At 38.8% G+C, this 20522-nt stretch overlaps 1 protein-coding gene across 4 annotated transcripts; it reads right to left on the bottom strand.

The window, feature by feature from the left end:
* Nucleotides 1-3544: 3544 nt before the first annotated feature.
* Nucleotides 3545-20347, bottom strand: LOC306847356 (programmed cell death 6-interacting protein-like). 4 transcript variants are annotated; one of them, XM_079381264.1, is made up of 18 exons: nt 20032-20347; nt 17181-17229; nt 16970-17039; nt 14379-14506; nt 14144-14297; nt 13970-14070; nt 13397-13528; nt 13051-13273; nt 12811-12934; nt 11577-11754; nt 11005-11116; nt 10645-10814; nt 7475-7723; nt 7102-7236; nt 6906-7000; nt 6705-6825; nt 6436-6617; nt 3545-5148 (listed from the first exon to the last, which is right to left on the bottom strand). In XM_079381264.1, the coding sequence occupies exons 1-18, from the start codon at nt 20235-20237 to the stop codon at nt 4974-4976; spliced, it is 2604 nt and encodes an 867-aa protein (XP_079237390.1). In that variant the 5' UTR covers nt 20238-20347; the 3' UTR covers nt 3545-4973. The 4 variants fall into 4 exon arrangements, with proteins under 4 accessions (XP_079237390.1, XP_079237392.1, XP_079237389.1 ...); XM_079381266.1 differs by having other exon boundaries at nt 13397-13513; nt 20032-20330; XM_079381263.1 differs by having other exon boundaries at nt 3550-5148; nt 6436-6620.
* Between the last annotated feature and the right edge of the window lie 175 nt (nt 20348-20522).

Genomic DNA, 20522 nt, shown 5'->3' with positions numbered 1-20522 from the left:
TACACCTAAACTTAGCCCTCACAGAAAACGTTTTTTACTTTCTCAAAAAAAAATTTTTTTTCACTCTGTATGATTTCTAAGCGTTTTTAAAAATGGGGACATGGGGTAATGTCCTTATAAGTCACCTTCTCCTTGTAATACCTGTCATACCCATGTCATTATACAAATTTGTGTCCTCATATGTCACAAAAACGCACACGCACACACAGGATAATTTGTCTTTATGCTTATAAGGAATCCTAATGCAATATAGCATATTTCTCCCTTTCCCCTCAGTGGCCAGTTTGTTGTGTTTTGACTGTGTTTATTTTGTGTGGGATGGCGGGCATGCAGCTGCCATTGTGCAGTTGACATGACTGAGTGAGAGACAGTAGGCATGCTTGATGAGGTAGAAAGGTTCAACAGAAACATTTATATTTTTTATTTGTCTTATAGAAGAGCCCAATAATGTATTAACTATTAATAACCTTCCAGTATTCAGTCAATCCTTCAATCGTTATTGAATTTACTTCAAGGGATAGTTCACCAAAATTGTCATCATTTACTAACCCTCAAGTTGTTCCAGACCTGTATGAACACAAAAAAAGATCATCTGAACGATGTTTGTAACCAAAGTTGACGGTAGCCATTGACTTCCCTAATATTGGAAAAAAATACTATGGAAGCCAATGGCTACTGTGTTGAAGGCCCCTGATTAAGAACCAAGAATCATTCATATAAATATATTTATCCATCTGTCTGAATAATTCTGTAAATCTTATTAAGATAAAATAATTAATGCACTGTAAAACCTATTTTTCTTTGCCCCTCTAATCCATCTGCTAATGTTGTTAGATTTTCATCAGCTGGTCTCAATGACAGACACACAGTAAAAATTATTTTTTGTAAAGAAAGTTGTAAGTAAAGATTATTGGAACACATTTTACAAGAAAATGCTATTTCAGTGTTTCTACCACAAATTTCTGAGTGAAGTGTTTCAAAACCCCATTTTTTCTTCTTCAGCGCAGCGCATAAACAATGAAATACCAGTAACTGAGAAAATATTAATAAATAGACATGTAAAATTAATAGACTATATACCTAAAATTAGAAGTTAAGGTGTGTCCATTCAGTGCCTTTAAAGAGTGATAAAGTTAATTGAGTTTCTTGTGCACAGCAATCTGTTCCTTAAATGAAAATCTGATTTCTAGATGAGCTATTACATTACATAAACATAGATATTTAAATAACTTGGCCATATTCACTACACAAGAATCTTTGACTTGTGCTCATGAGGATGAGATGTCCTGACGTGCACCTGCTGGGAATACACTTGTTCATAATGTCCCAGTATGTCTGGCTACAGTATGAGGTCAATCAATGGCGAGGCACATGAAAGCATTCCTCTTTACTTAACTTGAAAGACATACAGACATACATGCAAATAGAGCTATCTCTTGCACTCTCAGCTTTCATTAATGACTCTGTCTCTTGCGTCATCATGGATTCATCTCTACGGGTCAAGGGTCAGAAGATTTGGCAGTGTGTCAACAATGCAGCTACTGTCGACCCTCCTAAATACGTTGATATTTATATACTTATATACACACCTGTCTCGCTCAATAAACCTCTCATCATCGGTATAGAACATTTCTCTTACGGTAAACATGCATAGGGAGAATTTCACACCTGTTTTTTGTCATTTTGATTGGCTGAGGTCAAAAGAGTTTGGGAAATTAAGCATTAACAGGAAATAAGCTTTCAGCAGGTTGATCGTGAATACAATGAATAGCCATGATCCATCTTAAATTATTTCTGTCCCCTTCAAGTATATGTAAACACAGCAGCAGCAATGTTAACAATCTGACTAACAATTAATGTATGCAGAATGACTCGACCAGAGTAAGTTTTCTCATGTGTGGTATGAGTAAAAACAGAACCAAAATGAATAGTAAAATAGAAATTTTGTTTCTGATAAATTGCCATCTCGATTCCTATGATTCCCAGATTAAAGAAGTTGTATTTTACCCAAATTACCAGTTTGAATTCAGTTTGATCAAGTAAAAAGGCAGTGTATTTTGAAATAATAGCAAGAAAAACTACTTTCTATTGTCTTTGCGGTCCAAAAAACAAACCTAGGGCTGACACGATATCAGATTTTTCACTACAGGATTATTGAGGTTTCAAAAATTCACAATAACAATATATTGTGATATCTACAGAAATCTTGAAAACTTGAAAGTATGTCAAATTAATCTTTATTTATTTTTTTTTACAAAAAACACCATTGCATACAGAAGAATTACACTAAACCGAAAAGACTAAAATGCTAATCGTGCTTAGTTTAGTACAGTGTCAAAGTAGGACAATTTATGAGAATAACTTTTTTTTTTTTTCAAACTTGCATTATAGCGTCTATCGAGTTTTTGAAATAACTTCCTCCTGAGAACTGATTCTTATTTTATAAGGCAATGTCAATCAGCATTGCAATATAAATATACATTATCCATATGAAAATACCTGAGATGGCTTAAAGAACGCAGATAAACCATATGCTGCTCTAATCTGTACTGATTCTCATCATGTTTCATCATACAAAACATTTCTTTCAGCACTTTATTCAGCTACAGCTGGATTACTTTGTCCATATAAGGGATTTCCTGGAAAGTCATTTGTTTTATTACTCCTATGAGTCTCCGTTGTGGACTTTATGAGAGGGCGCCCTCTGGTGTCGAGTATGAATGTAACAAATCACACGACAGTTTAACTCTCCATAATGGCACTGGCGTTAGATTATGCTGTCATATTAGCATAAATCTACTATTCCTTTTTAAATATCGCCAATACCAGTAAACTGCGACACCACTAAAAAACACAATATTGATATTTCATTATTTGAATATCACGATTATCGTCAATGCTGTTGCCCAATTTAAAAACAAATGACTAGGAGCTGGGGCCTGTTTCATAAAACAAGTTTACCAAATAAGCTAAGTTTATTTCAGTTAGTCTGATTTATTGTCAATCGATATGGTTCAAAATAAGTCAGACTAACTGAAATAAGCCTGGCTTGTTTGGTAAACTTGTTTTATGAAAGAGCCCCCCCCGTCCTTATAATGAATCACAAACTTCATATGCACCCTTGGAATAATAAAAAAAAAAAAGTATTCATAGGCCTGGTTTCACAGACAGGGCTTAGACTAAACCAGGATTAGGCCATAGTTCAATTAGGATATTCAAGCAATTTTTATAAACATACATTACTGTTGTGCATTTTGAGACAAAATAAAGGGACTGATATATTTTAAGATCTGTCAGAGCAAGTTTCTTTCAGTTGAAACAGCTCAGAATTAGATTTTAGTCTGGGACTAGTCTTAAGCCTTGTCTATGAAACCTGGGGATAAGGTTTTAATTTCTAATATTTCATAAGAATTTTACACATTGTAAGTTTTACACAAAAATGTAATTTACTTCACTTGATTCACTGAGGTTGCAGCTGTTAAATAACAACTGAACTGCGTGTGTGTTATATATCCAGTGTATCAAGTTGGAAGGTACCCTGTATAATTTAAAGCATTAGCTAAGAACATTTTTATTTCATATGCAAGTAAAATGGACATTATAACTGGTAGGACCTAATGAACTGTGAATGAATCAAATCAAAATTCCAAAGCATTTAAAAATGATACAAATCAGGAGATCTATCAAATCCCAGCCCTATTATCAAGCTACATTGTAATGCAAAACTATTTCCGGAAGTGAAGGGCATTTGAATGCTTGTCAGTAAGAGCCAGCAGCTGAGGAGGCTTGATGCCAGTGGTGTTAATTACATTATCTAATATGTGTGTGTGAGGCTTTTAGACAGTCTTAAACGTCATTTATAGCTCATAAAGACTTTGACTGTAGTTACAGTCATGTATCCTTTTACACACACAATATGCTTTTGCACTTAATCAGGTGACAAAGTTACGTCACTATCCTAAAATGCACTGTTGAAGGCAAATGACACTTGTCAAAACAACAATACACAGCTCGAGCATATGTGAACAGAGTTTGTGTTATGGCCTAAAGAAAACATCCTTACATAATCAAAACACTCTGATACCTCGATAAACATTCATCTATTCGCACGCGAAAAACCCCCCATCCTCTTCCATCTGTATCCATGGAGACAGTCTGTTCAGCATGGCTCTTTCAAGACAAAAATAGCATGGGAATAATTATCGAACAAACACACTTGAATTCATGTGTGGTGACAGTCAGACTTGCAGCCATGCTCATATCCCAGCCTATTAATCTGAACTCAATATGCTCAGCTGTTGGATCTGGCACTGAATGAATGCAAAACAATGCGGAGAGTCACTGACAATGAACAAAAATGCTGAACGTACGCCTACAGGTTCAAAGTACCATGCATAGAAATGGAATAAAAAGACCGTCTTTAATATCAGATTGGTTTTAATCACATGAAAACAATAGAAACACGAAAATGAATTATTTTTTAGAGACAAATCCATTTTCTAAGCTGTATAACTGTTCCTTTCCCGAAGCGATGATTGTAGACTGAACAGAAGGAGGTATAATGATACAACTAGGGTTACAGTAAGACAGAACCATGGTCTTTCTTCCAGCAATTAAATCATCATCAAGGTAAGAAATCAACAGCTCCTGCATTAGATTATATGTCAGTATTCATTACAAAAATAAGATATAAGCAGTGGCAGGCAGCCAGCAGCTTCACTTTGGGCTAGAGGGTAAGAAAGAGAGAAAGAGAGAGACAGAGATCAGATCTTCCCTTGACGAGCACACCTGCTTTGTGAACCTTGGCCTAAAAGTCCACCCACAAAGAGGGGCCGGGGCCTGTATTCTAAACCCCACCCAGATAAAGCCAGATGTTAAGTAGAGAGTGAGTGCAGGAGTGTTAACAGTTAAGTGCAGTAAGAGAAGTGCTAGTTTACAGGAATGAGCGTGGCTGTAGTAGTGAGAGGTGCGCTCTACTGTTGGGGGTAGTAGGGCTGTTGCTGTGGTGGTTGTTGAGGATAGGGGTAGGGCTGCTGTGCAGGAGGGGCTCCGGGGTATCCAGCCTGCCCTTGGGCTTGATAGGGCATGTACGGCATATTAAACTGCCCGTATGCATAGGGGTTATAGGTCACTGGCATCTGGTAACACCTGAGAGAGAGGAGCAAAATAATGTTTTGTTACAGTTGAATTGGGCACACATTTTAACTGATTAACTTTGATTAAAGAATCAGATTAATTCAGTAACCATAACTAGTTTTTGTGTTCCATTTTCACTGGCGTGGAATGGAATTCGTTCTATTTAAGAATAAGTTAATTCATATGCTTGGTAAATGTTAAATTGAATACATTTACAATCAACATTTCTCAAAATTGGCCTTGGATTAGTGCATTCTGGCCATCTTCAACAAAAAGTGAGATCATGGGATAGTAAAGTGTCTATTGGATGCCCACTGAGCCTGAGCCAGTAGGTCATCCGGGCATTTTTTGCTATTTTATGAATACTGTGAATTTGTACACTACTCTTTTCACATATAATTTTTTGCCTACTATATATGCATAGGATAAGTATGTATATTTGGATGCAGCCTTAAGATTTTGGCCAGAAGAAGGTATCTTATAGTGCGTTCACACCAGACGCGTCACGCGATGCGAATATGCGAGTCACTTGCTCTAGATTATTCACGGGATGTTTTTCATGTCACTCACGCAAATAAAAACATAGCGCGATCAACCATGGTGGAGATAACTACAATCGCTGTTTTGTACCTGTTGTGAAAGTCCCAAATACGATGGAAAGCCAAATGCCGACGTGTCTGGGTTCACAGTATCATCCAGAGGAGGATGAGTAACGTTAGGCTATTGATCCTGTGATTAATGCGTTACATTTTACTACTGTATATACACTGATATTATTATTATTATTATTATTTTATTATTGATAGCAGCATCTCTGTAGCCATGCATGCTAATATAATACAACTACAACTGATTTTAATTGTTTTCTATGCTCCAGACCTATATCATAAAAGACGGCTACAATAATGCTCTCTTCTATTTTCTGATTCAACCGGACGCGTCAATAAGCTCTTCCCTGATTGGCTTGCGCGAGAATACGTCATGCGAAGTTTTCGCTCGAGTTGAAATTTTTGAACTTGCACGTAATTGAGGCGAATATCACGCGATTGCAACAAACGAGTCGCGCATTTCACGTCCCCCGCCAGGAATTCGCCTCTATTTGCGTCTTTGCATTGACTTTGTATGTAATCTACTTGCGCGAATAATTACATTCGCCTTTGGTGTGAACACCATTAGAAGGCAGCATAATTAAGCTGCCCACCTTTTGGCAACTACCTCACTAGGTTATAGAACTGAGCTATGGACTGTCACATGCATACAACTTTGAGGACATGGGTACTTGTGAAGGTCTTTATTTACCCTGGGTAGCCTTGATAAGTGGGGTAGGGTGGTCCTTGAGCCTGTGAGGGTGGTGCAACAGGTGGGGGATTAGTGCTGCTGGGAGCCACTGGAGTACTGACTGGAGCTGAAGTACTGGCCGCCTGAGGAGTGATGTTAGGGGGTGGAGGTCTCGCTGGCGGCTGGGGTTTAGCCTGAGGTTGCTGCTGGGTATGGAACAGAAATATAAATAAGGCTATTTCCTGCAGTCAAGGACTTTATCTTTAGAAGTCATCAGTCTACAAACTCACAAACGCAGTCCTGGGTGCAGGGGTTGGGCCTCCTGAGGCAGGAGCAGGAGTGTTGGACTGGTATGATGGGACGTTGAATGAAGGAGCGCTCGGCTCACGAGCAATGCTCTGCTGCAGCTCCCTGTCAAATCAGAATATAAGCCAATCACAGTCATCTAAAACTATTATGGTTTGGTATGTGCACACTACTGAATTACATACTTGAGCAGTTCATCCCTCTCAGTTTTACGAGCGAAGACAATGTCGCTGCACTTATTTTGAAACTTTAACAAGATTTCTGTCAGATCATTGTAGAACTGAAAGAGGAGGAGGTAAAGAGGAGAGAATGAGACAGCTGAGTGACATCTTATGGATTATGCATGTGTGCAGCACTAATATTAGTGCATGAGTTAGTTACTTTAGTGCCCTCTTTGATATTGGAGCTTATCTCTATGTAGCTATCGTGGGCTGAGGCGAGCTTCTTCAAGACCTCCTCTCTGTTATTAGCTTCAGAGTTGGACTGCTTGAGTGCTGAAAACTCCTGGTGAGACACCTGAGACAAGAAAAGACATTTTTAAAGTGGAAAAAAAAACAATCTTAGCTGTCGTAAGTTGTGCAACAATTGTCAAAAATGTTATTTAAATTTAAGTCGACATGCATCCAATTTCATAACTGAGCCTTTGCAGGGCTGTTGTTATGCCTTAAGTCTTTATCTAATAAAATCAGATTAGAATACTGTGACTATCACCTAGTAATTCTTTGCTGAAATACTGGCTAGTTTTTGTGTGCACCTGTATCTGTGACAGCAGTTCCTCCTGTCTGCGTAAATTCTGCTGAACGCGTTGTGTGTGAGAGCCATAACGTGTATCCAGCTCACTGGTGGTCAGAGCCTCTTCGTTAATGGCGCCATCTTGAGCCAGTGCGGTAAGGAACTTTGCTGTCATATCAAAAGTCACCGACTTCACCTCTCCCTCTAGAACTTCCCGTTCCCTCTTCACCTCATCCAGCTGTGCCAACTGAGCTCTCAGCACGTTTACCACCTGCACAGAAGAGGACAATCCCAGACTGAAGGATATCATGTGGGTTTGGTAAGGGTTGGTCTGAGAGATAAATATTTTTAATACATCTTATAAATTTTTAATTACATTTTTTATTTCAGTTTTAGTGTCAGTTAGTAATTTTAGTATATCAACTGATTAATATTTTGGTTAACTCCCAAGGCAACATTTCTCATTTTCATTTACACCAAAAAATGAAAATTCCGTCATTAATTACTCACCCTCATGTCGTTCCAAACCCGTAAGACCTTCGTTCATCTTCGGAACACAAATTAAGCTATTTTTTATGAAATCTGACCCTGAATAGACAGCAATGGAACTGAAATGTCCTAAAATGTAAGGACATCAATAAAACAGTCCATGCGACATCAGTGGCTCAATTAAAATTTTGCAAAGCTAGAAGAATACTCTTTGTGCGCAAAGAAAACAAAAATAACAATTTCCGCCATTTTGGAGAGTACCACGGCCCATGTGCGTCCTTTCACCCAGAACATAATCAGCGTTGTTTACGTTCAGGGGGAAAGCACACACATTCAGTCGGAAGTCAAATTAGGGGAAGTCGTGGCCTAATGGTTAGAGAGTCGGACTCGTAATCCAAAGGTTGCGGGTTCGAGTCTCGGGCCGGCAGGGATTGTAGGTGGGGGGAGTGAATGTCCAGCGCTCTCTCCACCCTCAATACCACGACTGAGGTGCCCTTGAGCAAGGCACTGAACCCCCAACTGCTCCCCGGGCGCCGCAGCATAAATGGCTGCCCACTGCTCCAGGTGTGTGTGTGTTCACTGCTGTGTGTGTGTGCACGATGGATGGGTTAAATGCAGAGCACGAATTCCGAGTATGGGTCACCATACTTGGAAGTATGTCACTTCACTTCAGTGGGGGAAAAAATTATTTGATCCCCTGCTGATTTTGTACGTTTGCCCACTGAAAAAGAAATGATCAGTCTATAATTTTAATAGTAGGTTATTTGAACAGTGAGAGACAGAATAACAACAAAGAAATCCAGAAAAACGCATTCCAAAAAAAGTTATAAATTGATTTGCATTTTAATGAGTCAAATAAGTATTTGACCTCTTTGCAAAACATGACAGTACTTGGTGGCAAAACCCTTGTTGGCAAAACCCTTGTTGGCAATCACAGAGGTCAGACGTTTCTTGTAGTTGGCCACCAGGTTTGCCCACATCTCAGGAGGGATTTCGTCCCACTCCTCTTTGCAGATCCTCTCCAAGTCATTAAGGTTTCGAGACTGACATTTGGCAACTCGAACCTTCAGCTCCCTCCACAGATTTTCTATGGGATTAAGGTCTGGAGACTGGCTAGGCCACTCCAGGACCTTAATGTGCTTCTTCTTGAGCCACTCCTTTGTTGCCTTGGCCGTGTGTTTTGGGTCATTGTCATGCTGGAATACCCATCCACGACCCATTTTAAATGCTCTGGTTGGCTTCAATGCCCTGGCCCTGACAGTACATGGCCCCCCATCCATCGTCCCTTTGATGCAGTGCAGTTGTCCTGTCCCCTTAGCAGAAAAATATTTTTTTAAAAAGCATAATGTTTCCACCTCCATGTTTGACGGTGGGGATGGTATTCTTGGGATCATAGGTAGCATTCCTCCTCCTCCAAACATGGTGAGTTGAGTTGATGCCAAAGAGCTGTATTTTGGTCTCATCTGACCACAACACTTTCACCCAGTTCTCCTCTGAATCATTGGTAAACTTCAGACGGGCATGTACATTTGCTTTCTTGAGCAGGGGGACCTTGCGGGTGCTGCAGGGTTTCAGTCCTTCACGGCGTAGTGTCAACAACTGTTTTCTTGGTGACTATGGTCCCAGCTGCCTTGAGATCATTGACAAGATTCTCCCGTGTAGTTCTGGGCTGATTCCTCACCGTTCTCATGATCATTGAAACTCCACGAGGTGAGATCTTGCATGGAGCCCCAGACTGATGGAGACTGACAGTTATTTTGTGTTGCTTCCATTTGCGAATAATCGCACCAACTGTTGTCACCTTCTCACCAAGCTGCTTGGCGATGGTCTTGTAGCCCATTCCAGCCTTAAGGTCTACAATCTTGTCCCTGACATCCTTGGACAGCTCTTTGGTCTTGGCCATGGTGGAGAGTTTGGAATCTGATTGATTGATTGCTTCTGTGGACAGGTGTCTTATTCAGGTAACACACTGAGATTAGGAGCACTCCCTAAGAGAGTGCCCCTAATCTCAGCTCCTTACCTGTATAAAAGACACCTGGGAGCCAGAAATCTTGCTGATTGATAGGGGATCAAATACTTATTTCACTCATTAAAATGCAAATCAATTTATAACTTTAAAATGTGTTTTTCTGGGGGTCTTTTTGTTGTTATTCTGTCTTCTCACTGTTCAAATAAACCTACCATTAAAATTACAGACTGATAATTTCTTTGTCAGTGGGCAAACGTACAAAATCAGCAGGGGATCAAATAATTTTTTTTCACCACTGTACATCGTGGTACTCTCCAAAATGGCGGAAGACAGTAACTCGGGGAGAAGAATTGATGAATAAATTGTTATTTCTATTTTCTTTGCGCACAAAAAGTATTCTCGTAGCTTCATAAAATTGAAGTTGAGCCACTGATGTCTCATGGAGGAGTGTTTTATGTTTCTGGGTCTGAGAACATTTCAGTTGTGATGCTGTCTATGCAGGGTCAGAGAGCTCTCAGATTTAATCATAAATATCTTAATTTGTGTTCTGAAGATGAACAAAGGTCTTATGGGTTTGGAACGACATGAGGGTGAGTAATTAATGACAGAAGCTTCATTTTTGGGTGAACTAACCCTGTAAGTGTTTTCATCTAATATTTATATATTTTTAAAAATTCTTTTTTTTCTTTAATAATTTTTTGATAGTTTTAGTTAACAAATCACAACACTCTCACCTCACTGCCCTGCAGAGTCTTGGCAGGGTTGGCAGACGGTATGGCGGCACTGAGCTCATTCTCTGGCTTGCAGAGCAAAGTAATCATCTCACAATGTGCAGTGTAACGCTCTCTCACCACCTGATCAGCCTGCACTGCCTTGTCCAGTATACTGCGAAAATTATTTCCCTCTGCATGGAGAAACAGAGAAAGAGGGTTGGGTTCCGGTAGTACAACTGGCAGAGCATGACACTAGCAACATAATTCATGTGCAGGGAAAACACACAAACTGATAATGTGTTTACCTAGAATGCACTGCAAGTCTCATTAGGTAAAAGCATCTGCTAAATGCATAAATGGTGAGTGGAAGTGTGTACGTACCTGCTCTGAGTGGTTTATACAGATCTCCAGAGGGAGTTCTGTTCCAGCGCTGATTGAATTTGCCTCTGAGTTCATTGTCTGTTGCTTCCTCATCATTTAAAATCTTCAAGGACTGTAATAACAACACAATTTTTGTTCATTATACTAACTGGCATGAAGTGCAAGTACATACAGTCAGATGGTGTCATAAACATATACAGCAGGTCTGGATAGTATTTTCCCCATTTAAATTTGGAAATAAACCATTTTAGTATTTTGAAAAATCAGGACATAAAATGAAAAGGAAATATTTAGGATTCTGTGCTAATCGGTTATGAGACAAATGTATATAAATGATCATGTTATGTGATCGCCTTTGTATAGATGGTTAGATGTTTTCCTTCCATTGAAGTCTAAGAGGGTCTTTGGATCTTTTACACTGAAATTGCCATATTCATAGAATTAATTGGAAAGAAAAATGTCTATTAAATTAGAAAAATGCAAAAATAGAAGCATTATTACTAGAGATCTCAGACATTTGGATCTTGTGGTTAATAAAAGAGCATGAAACAGATGGTGAACATGTGCATCACCTCATCCAGGATCTCACGGTTCCTCTGCAGTAGTTCTGGGAGATCTTTAATAAGCTGTTCGATGCTCTGTAGGCCGCCCTGCTGAACAACAGCACGGCTCTTCTCAAGGATGGACTGAGGGACTGCGTCTCCGGACAGATCTTCTAGTGCGGCCGGCAGGTTCAAAGATGCCAACACCCTACCAATTAGCAATGACCAATCAATCACTACCACCAAAACTCATTTATCTACCCAAAATACTGCTAAAAATAACCATTTAGACAGCATATTTTATTTATTCACTTTTTAACGTCATGCCAGCATCAAGGCTATTTTCATGGCAATCTTAGAATAAACTACACAAGGTATACAATTAAAAAGTTATTAAATAGACAGCATATCTAGGTTTAAATAAAAGCATTACTAGATATGTGATTGATGCCTTAAAGGGATAGTTCACCCCATAATTAAAATTATGTCATTAATTACTCATCCTCATGTCATTCCAAACACAAAATTAAGATATTTGATAAAATCCGAGTGCTTTCTGACCCTCCATAGACAGCAAGGAAACTACCACGTTCAAGGTCCAGAAAGGTAGTAAGGACATTGGTAAAATATTCCATGTGACATTAGTGGTTTATCCTTAATTTTATGAAGCTACAAGAATACTTTATGTGCAAAGAAAACAAAAATAACAACATTCAAAAATTTCTTCACTTCCAGTCCGTTTCCACCACCATTCACGAGAGTACTGTGATGTATGCGTGTGATGCTGCTGTTACAGGAGCCGGCGTTCTGATGCTTTGTTTACAAACAGAGGCATCGTGGTACTCGTGAATGGCAGCGGAGACTGACCGGAAGAGAAGAATCGTTGAATAAAGTCGTTATTTTTGTTTTCTTTGCGCACAAAAAGTATTCTCGTAGCTTCATAAAATTACAGTTGAACCACTGATGTCACATGAACTATTTTAATGATGTACTTACTACGTTTCTGGACCTTGAATGTGGTAGTTCCATTGCTGTCTATGCAGGGTCAGAAAACGCTCAGATTTCATCAAAAATATCTTCATTTGTGTTCTGAAGATGAACAAAGGTCTTACGGGTTTGGAACGACATGTGGGTGTGTAATTAATGACAGAATTAAAAATTTTCGGTGAACTATCCCTTTAAAACAATTACAAGCAAAGCAGTAAAAGCTCACATTGTACATGTTAATGGACTTGTAATAGCAAATATGTGCAGCAACACTGACCCGTTGCAGAGATTCGTTGCTTCCCTCATGCTGCCAATCAGTCTGTTGACTGTGTCAGCCTTCCTGGAATTGGCTGCACTCACTGACTGCTGCACTGCCATCGGCACCATCTTCTCAAACAGATCTGAACACAAACAATTAAAAAAAATAATGCAATTTGTTAATTTTTTCCATGTAAGAAATGGGAAATATCCCAAAAAAATCCAAACAAAAGGATTGTCATGTGTGCATCGTTCTGACCTGTGAACTTCTGGCTCAGTGGTGTCTGAATTGCAGTTGTTTTGACCAAAGATGCTTTGCCAATGTGCTCCAGGTCTTTGACCTCTGGCACACGGTCATGGTAAATGAAGTCATTGTCTTTCTTTGCAGCTGTGAGGGCGCGACTGATCTTATCTGAGAGGTCCTTTACATTAACATACTCATCATATCGAGAAGCCGCGGTCTTCACCAGCTCTGTGGCGTGCTGCAAGACACGCATGAGAAACCTGAACGTCAACATCCTATTAATGAAGCTCAACAGTGAATAAATAAAACAAGCAACCGGCCAGCCAAAAATTAACAGTCTGTCACACACAGACAAACACACCTGCAGCCGAGCGATCTCCTCTCCAAATTTTTTCTTCTGATTGGCCAAGGCTGACTGGTGCAGCTCTGCGGTGGCCTGCATCATACAGTGCTTGGCGGCGAGGACGGGAAGCACTTCCTGGAAATAAAAATACTGACCAGGGAGAGGAAACCACAGCAATCACAAACGCCACGGCAACCACGAACCAACACCACGGGCAACCACAAACGAGCACAGACACACAGCACAGGGCGCAGAAAGAGAAAACAGAACAGCAAATCAGCACGCATCCTTCAGCGAACCCCAACCAAATCCTCACACAACGTTCACTCACAGATCAATAGGAGAAGAAACAAAGGCTGGAGGCTGTGAGAGTGTGTCTGTATATGAGCGGTGTCTAGCAGTCAAATGATAATCAAAGAAACTTAAATCTCTTGACACACATATACAGACACACCCACAGTGATTGCTGCATGCAGTATGCTGGGATCTTTGCCTAATGTTTAACAGTGTCTAGTTCGATTGCACAGTGACCCCTAGTGGATCAGCTTCCCCACTAACGTATCAGTCATGTGTACTGGAAGCTGCACATACCTTAGGCAAACTCTCTTTGTATTGACATTGCTTAAAAGCATCGCCGTAGTAATCTGCTGCCTGGTTGGCAAGTTTAGCAACAATGGCGTCCTTCATCTTATCTGTAAGGTGAAACATTAGACAATTAAAACTGTCAACTTCAAGCAAAAAAAGCACAAACATAAACAGACGCACCAGCAGTGGCTTTGAGAACGAAGACCTCCTGTGCCTGGCTGAGCATGATCTGACTGAGCGTGCCCACCGTCTCAGGAGAGATGTCCATGGTGGGCTCTCTATTCAGTGCAGAGAGCACTGTATCCTTTATATGAGCAAATGCACCACTTGCCAGCTGGAAAGAGACAGGAAATGCTTGAAACATTTTTATTTCTCTCGATTGTGTTGTTGAAGGACTAAAGGTCAAAAATCAAACCTGGTAGAACTTGGCGGCGGTCTTCAATCCCTCGTCATTGTCGAGATTTTGCTCAGAAGCAATCTGACTAGCCAGCGCGCCCACATTAAACAACACACACGTCTTCTCATAGCCCACACTTGCCAATGCTGAAGCACACAAACAGTATGAACCGCAATGTATTAATCACTGTTTCAGTTTATGTTCTTTTTTCTATTCTCTTAAGACAGTGGTTTTCAAACTTTTTTCAGATCGACCCTATTTTTTTCTTTTTAAATTGACGCGACCCATATACATATATATGTACACACTATATTGCCAAAAGTATTGGGTCACCCCCTTTTAATGAACAGGTCTGACTATAGTAATTTCCATGAGTACATATCTTAATGTTTAAGCATATAAAGATATTCTAGGGAATTGTGTGCTTCTAATTTTATTGCAACAGTTTGGACAGGACCCTTTTCTATTCTAACATGACAGTGCCTCTGTGTATAAGACACGGTTCAAAAAGACATGATTGATTCAGTCAGTGTGGAAGAACTTGACTGGTCTGCATAAAGCAAAGTCCTAATCTCAGCTGAACACCTCTGTGTTTTAAATTGTGACTTTAAATGCAGACCTTGAGCCGAAAACTCATCACCAAACACCAATGACTTGTATATGGGTACAGTAATTTTAGACACTTTCAAAACTGTTGCAACAGAGATGGAAATACAGTTTTTAAATACGTGAATTATGCTTCCATCTTTGTTGCCAGTTTTGGAAGTGCCTTCTTCTGTTCTAAAGAAGGGGGTGTCCCAAAACTTGTCCATATAGTGTATGTACAAATCATTGGTGTTTGGTGATGAGTTTTCGGCTCAAGGTCTGCATTTAAAGTCACACCAGAGGTGTTCAGCTGAGATTAGGACTTTGCTTTTACTTTAAGATCTGTACTCATGGAAATTACTAAAGTTGTCAAACCTGTTCATTAGAAGGGGGTGACCCAATACGATCGATCGATAGATCGATAGATCGAAAGAGAGGGAGGAAAGACAACTGCGCTACAGACCGATCTCGAGTCCCACCGTAGAGCTCCGGAAGTATGCTCTGTTCCAAAATCAAATCACTGTCGGTGCTTCTGAAATTAGTGCTTTGCCTTCATGTACATCTATTCTGACATATCATATTTTGTCCAGTCCACAGTTATGATTATCACAATGTCATTGCGATTTCGAGAGAATACGCGGATGTCACTTCCGAAAGTTTGTTGCAAGTAGCCTACTTGGTCCTCTTAGCAGCATGAAAAACAAAACTTCAAATTCTGAATGCAGAATAGGCAAAGTAAAAAGCTTCCTTAGAAAGCTGTCACTCATTTTAGTTTATCGCGATCTCTAATTCCACTATAATCAATGAATCTGTCAACACAAGACAATTAATCTCTTACTTACATCACGTACTTTGTTCATTATAATCAGAAGATTGGCATCGCGAGCTTCCAGAAGTCTGGACTGAACAAGAACACTCGCGTTCTGAGCGGTGAGTGGATTCTGACTCACTAAAACTCCTTTGATTGGGCATTGCGTTATAGAAATCAGACATGTACAACGCTGCAAAAACAGAGCGCAAACACAAATACACATTTGATTCTGACCTGAGGCGGCTGCTGGTTACTTTCGTTTTGTTGTTCATGTCATTTAGTTGCTTCTTTCATGAGTCTTGAACTGGTTACATACATTTTCCTTAAATCATCCTGGCAACCCATTTTTTTAAGTCTCACGACCCACCCGAGGGTCGCGACCCAGGGTTTGAAAACCACTGTCTTAAGACATTCTTATTAAATTGACTTTTTTTATTGCATAAGCAAAGCACTATAAAACGTACGCATATATAAAATGTGCGTGTGCATGTGTTTTTGGTTTTGCAAGGATTGGAACATTCTAATAAGTTTCTGTAACATTCTGTAATATTCTAGTGCTTTCTGGAACATTCCAGAACATTGTGGGACTACAAAAATCATCCAACGTACACTTCTGAAAGTTTGGAAGACTCACTTTTGGTAACTGTTTATGTTAAACTGTTGTTAGCACAGTGTTATGCACATACCATGTAAGTTTTATGCATGAGTAATAACAGACTAGCTTGTATAAGTTGTCAACATATTTCTTTAGGCACTGTTAATGATACACAAAAAGTAAAGTGATATTTGTTTTCAGCATGTCAAACTTCATACAGAAACATTAAAAATAAAAGTGAAACTTTTATAAAATTGTTTCACGGTGCAAGTTTCTTAGTTAACAAGATGTGCTGGCCTTCCTTTTTACTGGATTAGGTGTCTGGCTCTGTTTCAAATTCATTCATATTTTCCTTGAATATGGATGACAGACATATTATATTTATTGATGCATACTCCAAAGGTATTTACATCATTTTTTTTTAAACAATCTACAAAAACAAATCTACCAAGACATTAAATGCCTTAAAAACAACTTACTCATAGAGCACTTTTGTAGTGCAATCGAAAGTACTAATGTGTAACAGAGTATGCGATACAAATAAATTCATTTCACCTTAGGTGCATTTGTTTGTATTGACATATGCTGATGTTGTTTTAAAATCACATATCAACTCACCAAGCTTGACTGAGCCTCCAAATAAAGATCCTTTATCAAAAGCATCTTTCCATGTAAATGTCAGGCATAACTGAAAAAAAGGATTATTTACAGACTTATGAATATGCTCAAATTACTCTATATTATTATAATCAATTATTGTAATAAAACAAACAAATGGGTTAATGTTACACTAATGTTACACCGTGACCTGAGCATTTATTTAGGTTACCTCTGTAAAAGGAAATTTGGATTCAATTGCACAGAGCTGATCATAATATCTATAGGGGAGAGAGAAAAACAATGAGTAAAGCTGTTAAAATGGAAAGTGTGAGGAAAAACACTTTAGTTTATTTAGATGGAACGTAAACCACAATGACAAATTTTTAGCCATGACAGCATTCTCATGTGACTGACAGTCTAACACAAGAAGCAAATGACGTTACTTGCTTGAGCAACTTAATTTATAAATCTACATGTAGCCTAAATGCAAAAGTAAAAAGCATTGAATAATGTGAATAATGTTCTTATATTTATTGCATTTAAACAGGTCTATAAAGATTGTATTAATGTAAAAGAGAAAAAGAATCACAATGAAAAATTGAAAAATGAAAAATACTCATTTGTAAGTCGCTTTGGATAAAAGCGTCTGCTAAATGACTAAATAAATAAATAAAATAAAAAGCATTTTCAGTAACAATGTTTGGATTTGAAATCAAAATAATGGATAAATGTTGTGTTTGTGGTAAACAGATGGATCAGTAGTGGACTCCTGTGAAATCAGGCTTGTGCTGCGTGTAAGCTTTTCTGCAACAATTGCAAAAACAAAAATGCACTGGATGATCAAACATTTAGGTGAGATAAATGTATATTTTAAAAAATGTAAAAAAAAAAAATCCACCCTCTCCACCCCTCAAATTAAAAAAATCCTCTCTCACAAAAGTCACCTAAGAGGTGAATTCCCCCCATTTTCAAAAATAAAAATCAGGCACTGAATAAATGTATAAAAATAGTGATTGGTGTATCACTATAAATAATTTTACATGACAAAAAGATGGCTTTAAAAAGATCGGTAATCGGATCGGCAGATACTGCTTTCTGTGATCGGCCTCAAAAATCCTGATCGGAGCACCCCTGCTCTGCGCGCGCATATATATATATATGACGTGATGTGATGAGACCATGTGAATCCTCATGTTCTGTTTGCTGCTTTTTGCGCATGTAAAATTAATCCCTGGAAAACAATTGTTAGTATTTTTAACGGGTCAGAGACACTTATTCTAATTTAATTCAGTTCTAATTTAAAATAATCTTGTCGGTTAACGAGCGTCGGTTGTCGGTTAGGAAAAAATAACAGAAATGAACATCCCTAAAAGAAGAGCATTTCCCCACACCTCTACTCCATATGTTTTCTATCGGCTATTTCTTGCCTCTCTGCACTATAAAAAGAACATGACTGTAGACTCGAGAGGGCAATACCACTGATGGGTGTGCCCGAGGAACTCTTCGTCATACAAACCAAACACCAGTCTAACTAGGACCTACAAAGCAGGCCATTCATCTTGATCATTGAGCATGGCTACAAAGCAGCAAACAAGAGGCTTATTCCTATAGCAACACACTTCTCATTCACTCTCCAGATGGTGCAAGTCCCAGTCGCTACAGTCAACTACATTAAACCACAAATGAAATGCAGAATCTAACCGCTGACTGGGAAAATAAGGCCTAATTCTTCATATGAAAGTCAATAGTTTTAAGTAGAATTAAAATACACTTTTGCTATTTTATCAATATTAAAAATGATGCAATAATGTTAGTCTTATGGGATCATAGAAGGTAAATTATCAATTCTAACAACTTCCCAATTCATAAATAAACATTTCATTAAGACCAAAACAATAGATATAAAAGGGGACAAATGAATTGCTGAAAGCATGATGCAGCAAATCTGATTTTGTTTAACAAATGAACTATCCATTTCCTCAACTCTTTCAGAGCACAAGACCAGCTGCAGGTTTACAGATAAAGTAATGAAGCTCAGTTATACATTTTGTCCCAAAATAAAACGTATACGCCACTCTCACCTGTATACACCCCCCTCACTGCAAATACATGACGTAATGGAATCACGTGAAAACTACGTCGACGATAACCGACCAAATTGCGTTGAGAATATAATAAACACAACTCAGGACATATTGTCTTATTTATTTCTGTTATTTGCGTCGAACGATGTACTATTAATCTATAGTGAAAGTTTGAGGAGGTCAATCTGACCCGAGTCACGCAAAACCAGGAAGCAGAGTGACGTTTGATTAATGGGTGTTGACGCATTGCGTTCATGGACTTTTTTTGTACTAAACTTGAAGATTTTAGGGTCAAATGTATGTGAATGCATGAATGTTTAGATGCTGTAACTGTTCAACGTTTTATGTTTACCCTCATTTTAATCACCATTTTTTGGGTTTACTAATTTATTTTAAATGCTCACAGGGGGTGACGAATTTTAAAAGTACAAATATTCTTAGTAGCCTCTTAATTAATATGCGAGTATGATATATATATTAGATGGACGTCAACTTCCCCAAAAACAGAATCTCAACTGCCCAAATATAATGACGTAACGTTAACCTACATAACTACTGCCCTAAACACATATTATGTGCACTTTAAACACTAAAACAATAAAACATACTAATTCAATGCATTCATTTGAGCAACAAACACGACAACCAGCATGAGCAACACTTCCAGTTCACGTTTTATATTTCTATGAAGCAAACAGAACCAGATAAGAAACTCTTAACATGAGCTAAAAATTAACGAAACTAGTTATTTAGTTCTGTTATCAGATAGTATCAAATCTACATAAAATAGAGACATTGTGTCGCACGTCTGTGGCATAAAAATGGATTGTATTTGCTAGCTTCCTGCGCTTTAGACATCTTCTGCTATTCGCTAACAGAAAATAATCGGCACTTTAGTAGCGTTAAATCATACAGATTAAATAAACCACGAAACAGAGCTGTCAATATTTAACAGGCAGCAGAAACAAACACCCATTGAAACTGTCAGGCTCTCACCGCAGCAGGATTTCCAGCGAGCTCTCGTGTTTGTCCAGCGGCCTCCCAAGAGCACTTTTACGGAGCTTATTGAGCTCTTCCACGGCACGGAGATACTCCGTCTGCTCCTCACCGGGAGGATACGTAGACGTTACAAATTTCGACAACGGTTTCACTAAGTCGACCTCCGAGGACTTCTTCAGCGGGACAGAAATAAACGTCGCCATTTGGGCCCGTGGGAAACACAGTTCTAGTGGAGAATGAAAACACAGTAGACGGACAAAAACAAAGCCAAAGCACTTCCTGCTTCTGCGGAGTGCGTCATCACGTTATATGTACTGTCAAAGTAGCGCATGCGCATTCTGCGCTCGCGGGTGTAATCAATCGCACGTTAAAAGAATACTGCATTGATTCCTTCAATTTAAATCCATAAATATGTAAACAGCGTTTTATTTCCATGTTCCTGCACAGGAGGCTTATGTAGAACTCTATTTTAGTATAGTATAAATTCT

Source organism: Barbus barbus, assembly GCF_936440315.1.
Source record: "Barbus barbus genome assembly, chromosome: 27".
Lineage (NCBI taxonomy): Eukaryota > Metazoa > Chordata > Actinopteri > Cypriniformes > Cyprinidae > Barbus > Barbus barbus.
Note: the sequence above shows the minus strand (reverse complement) of the source record. Positions and strands in the feature narration are given on the sequence as shown.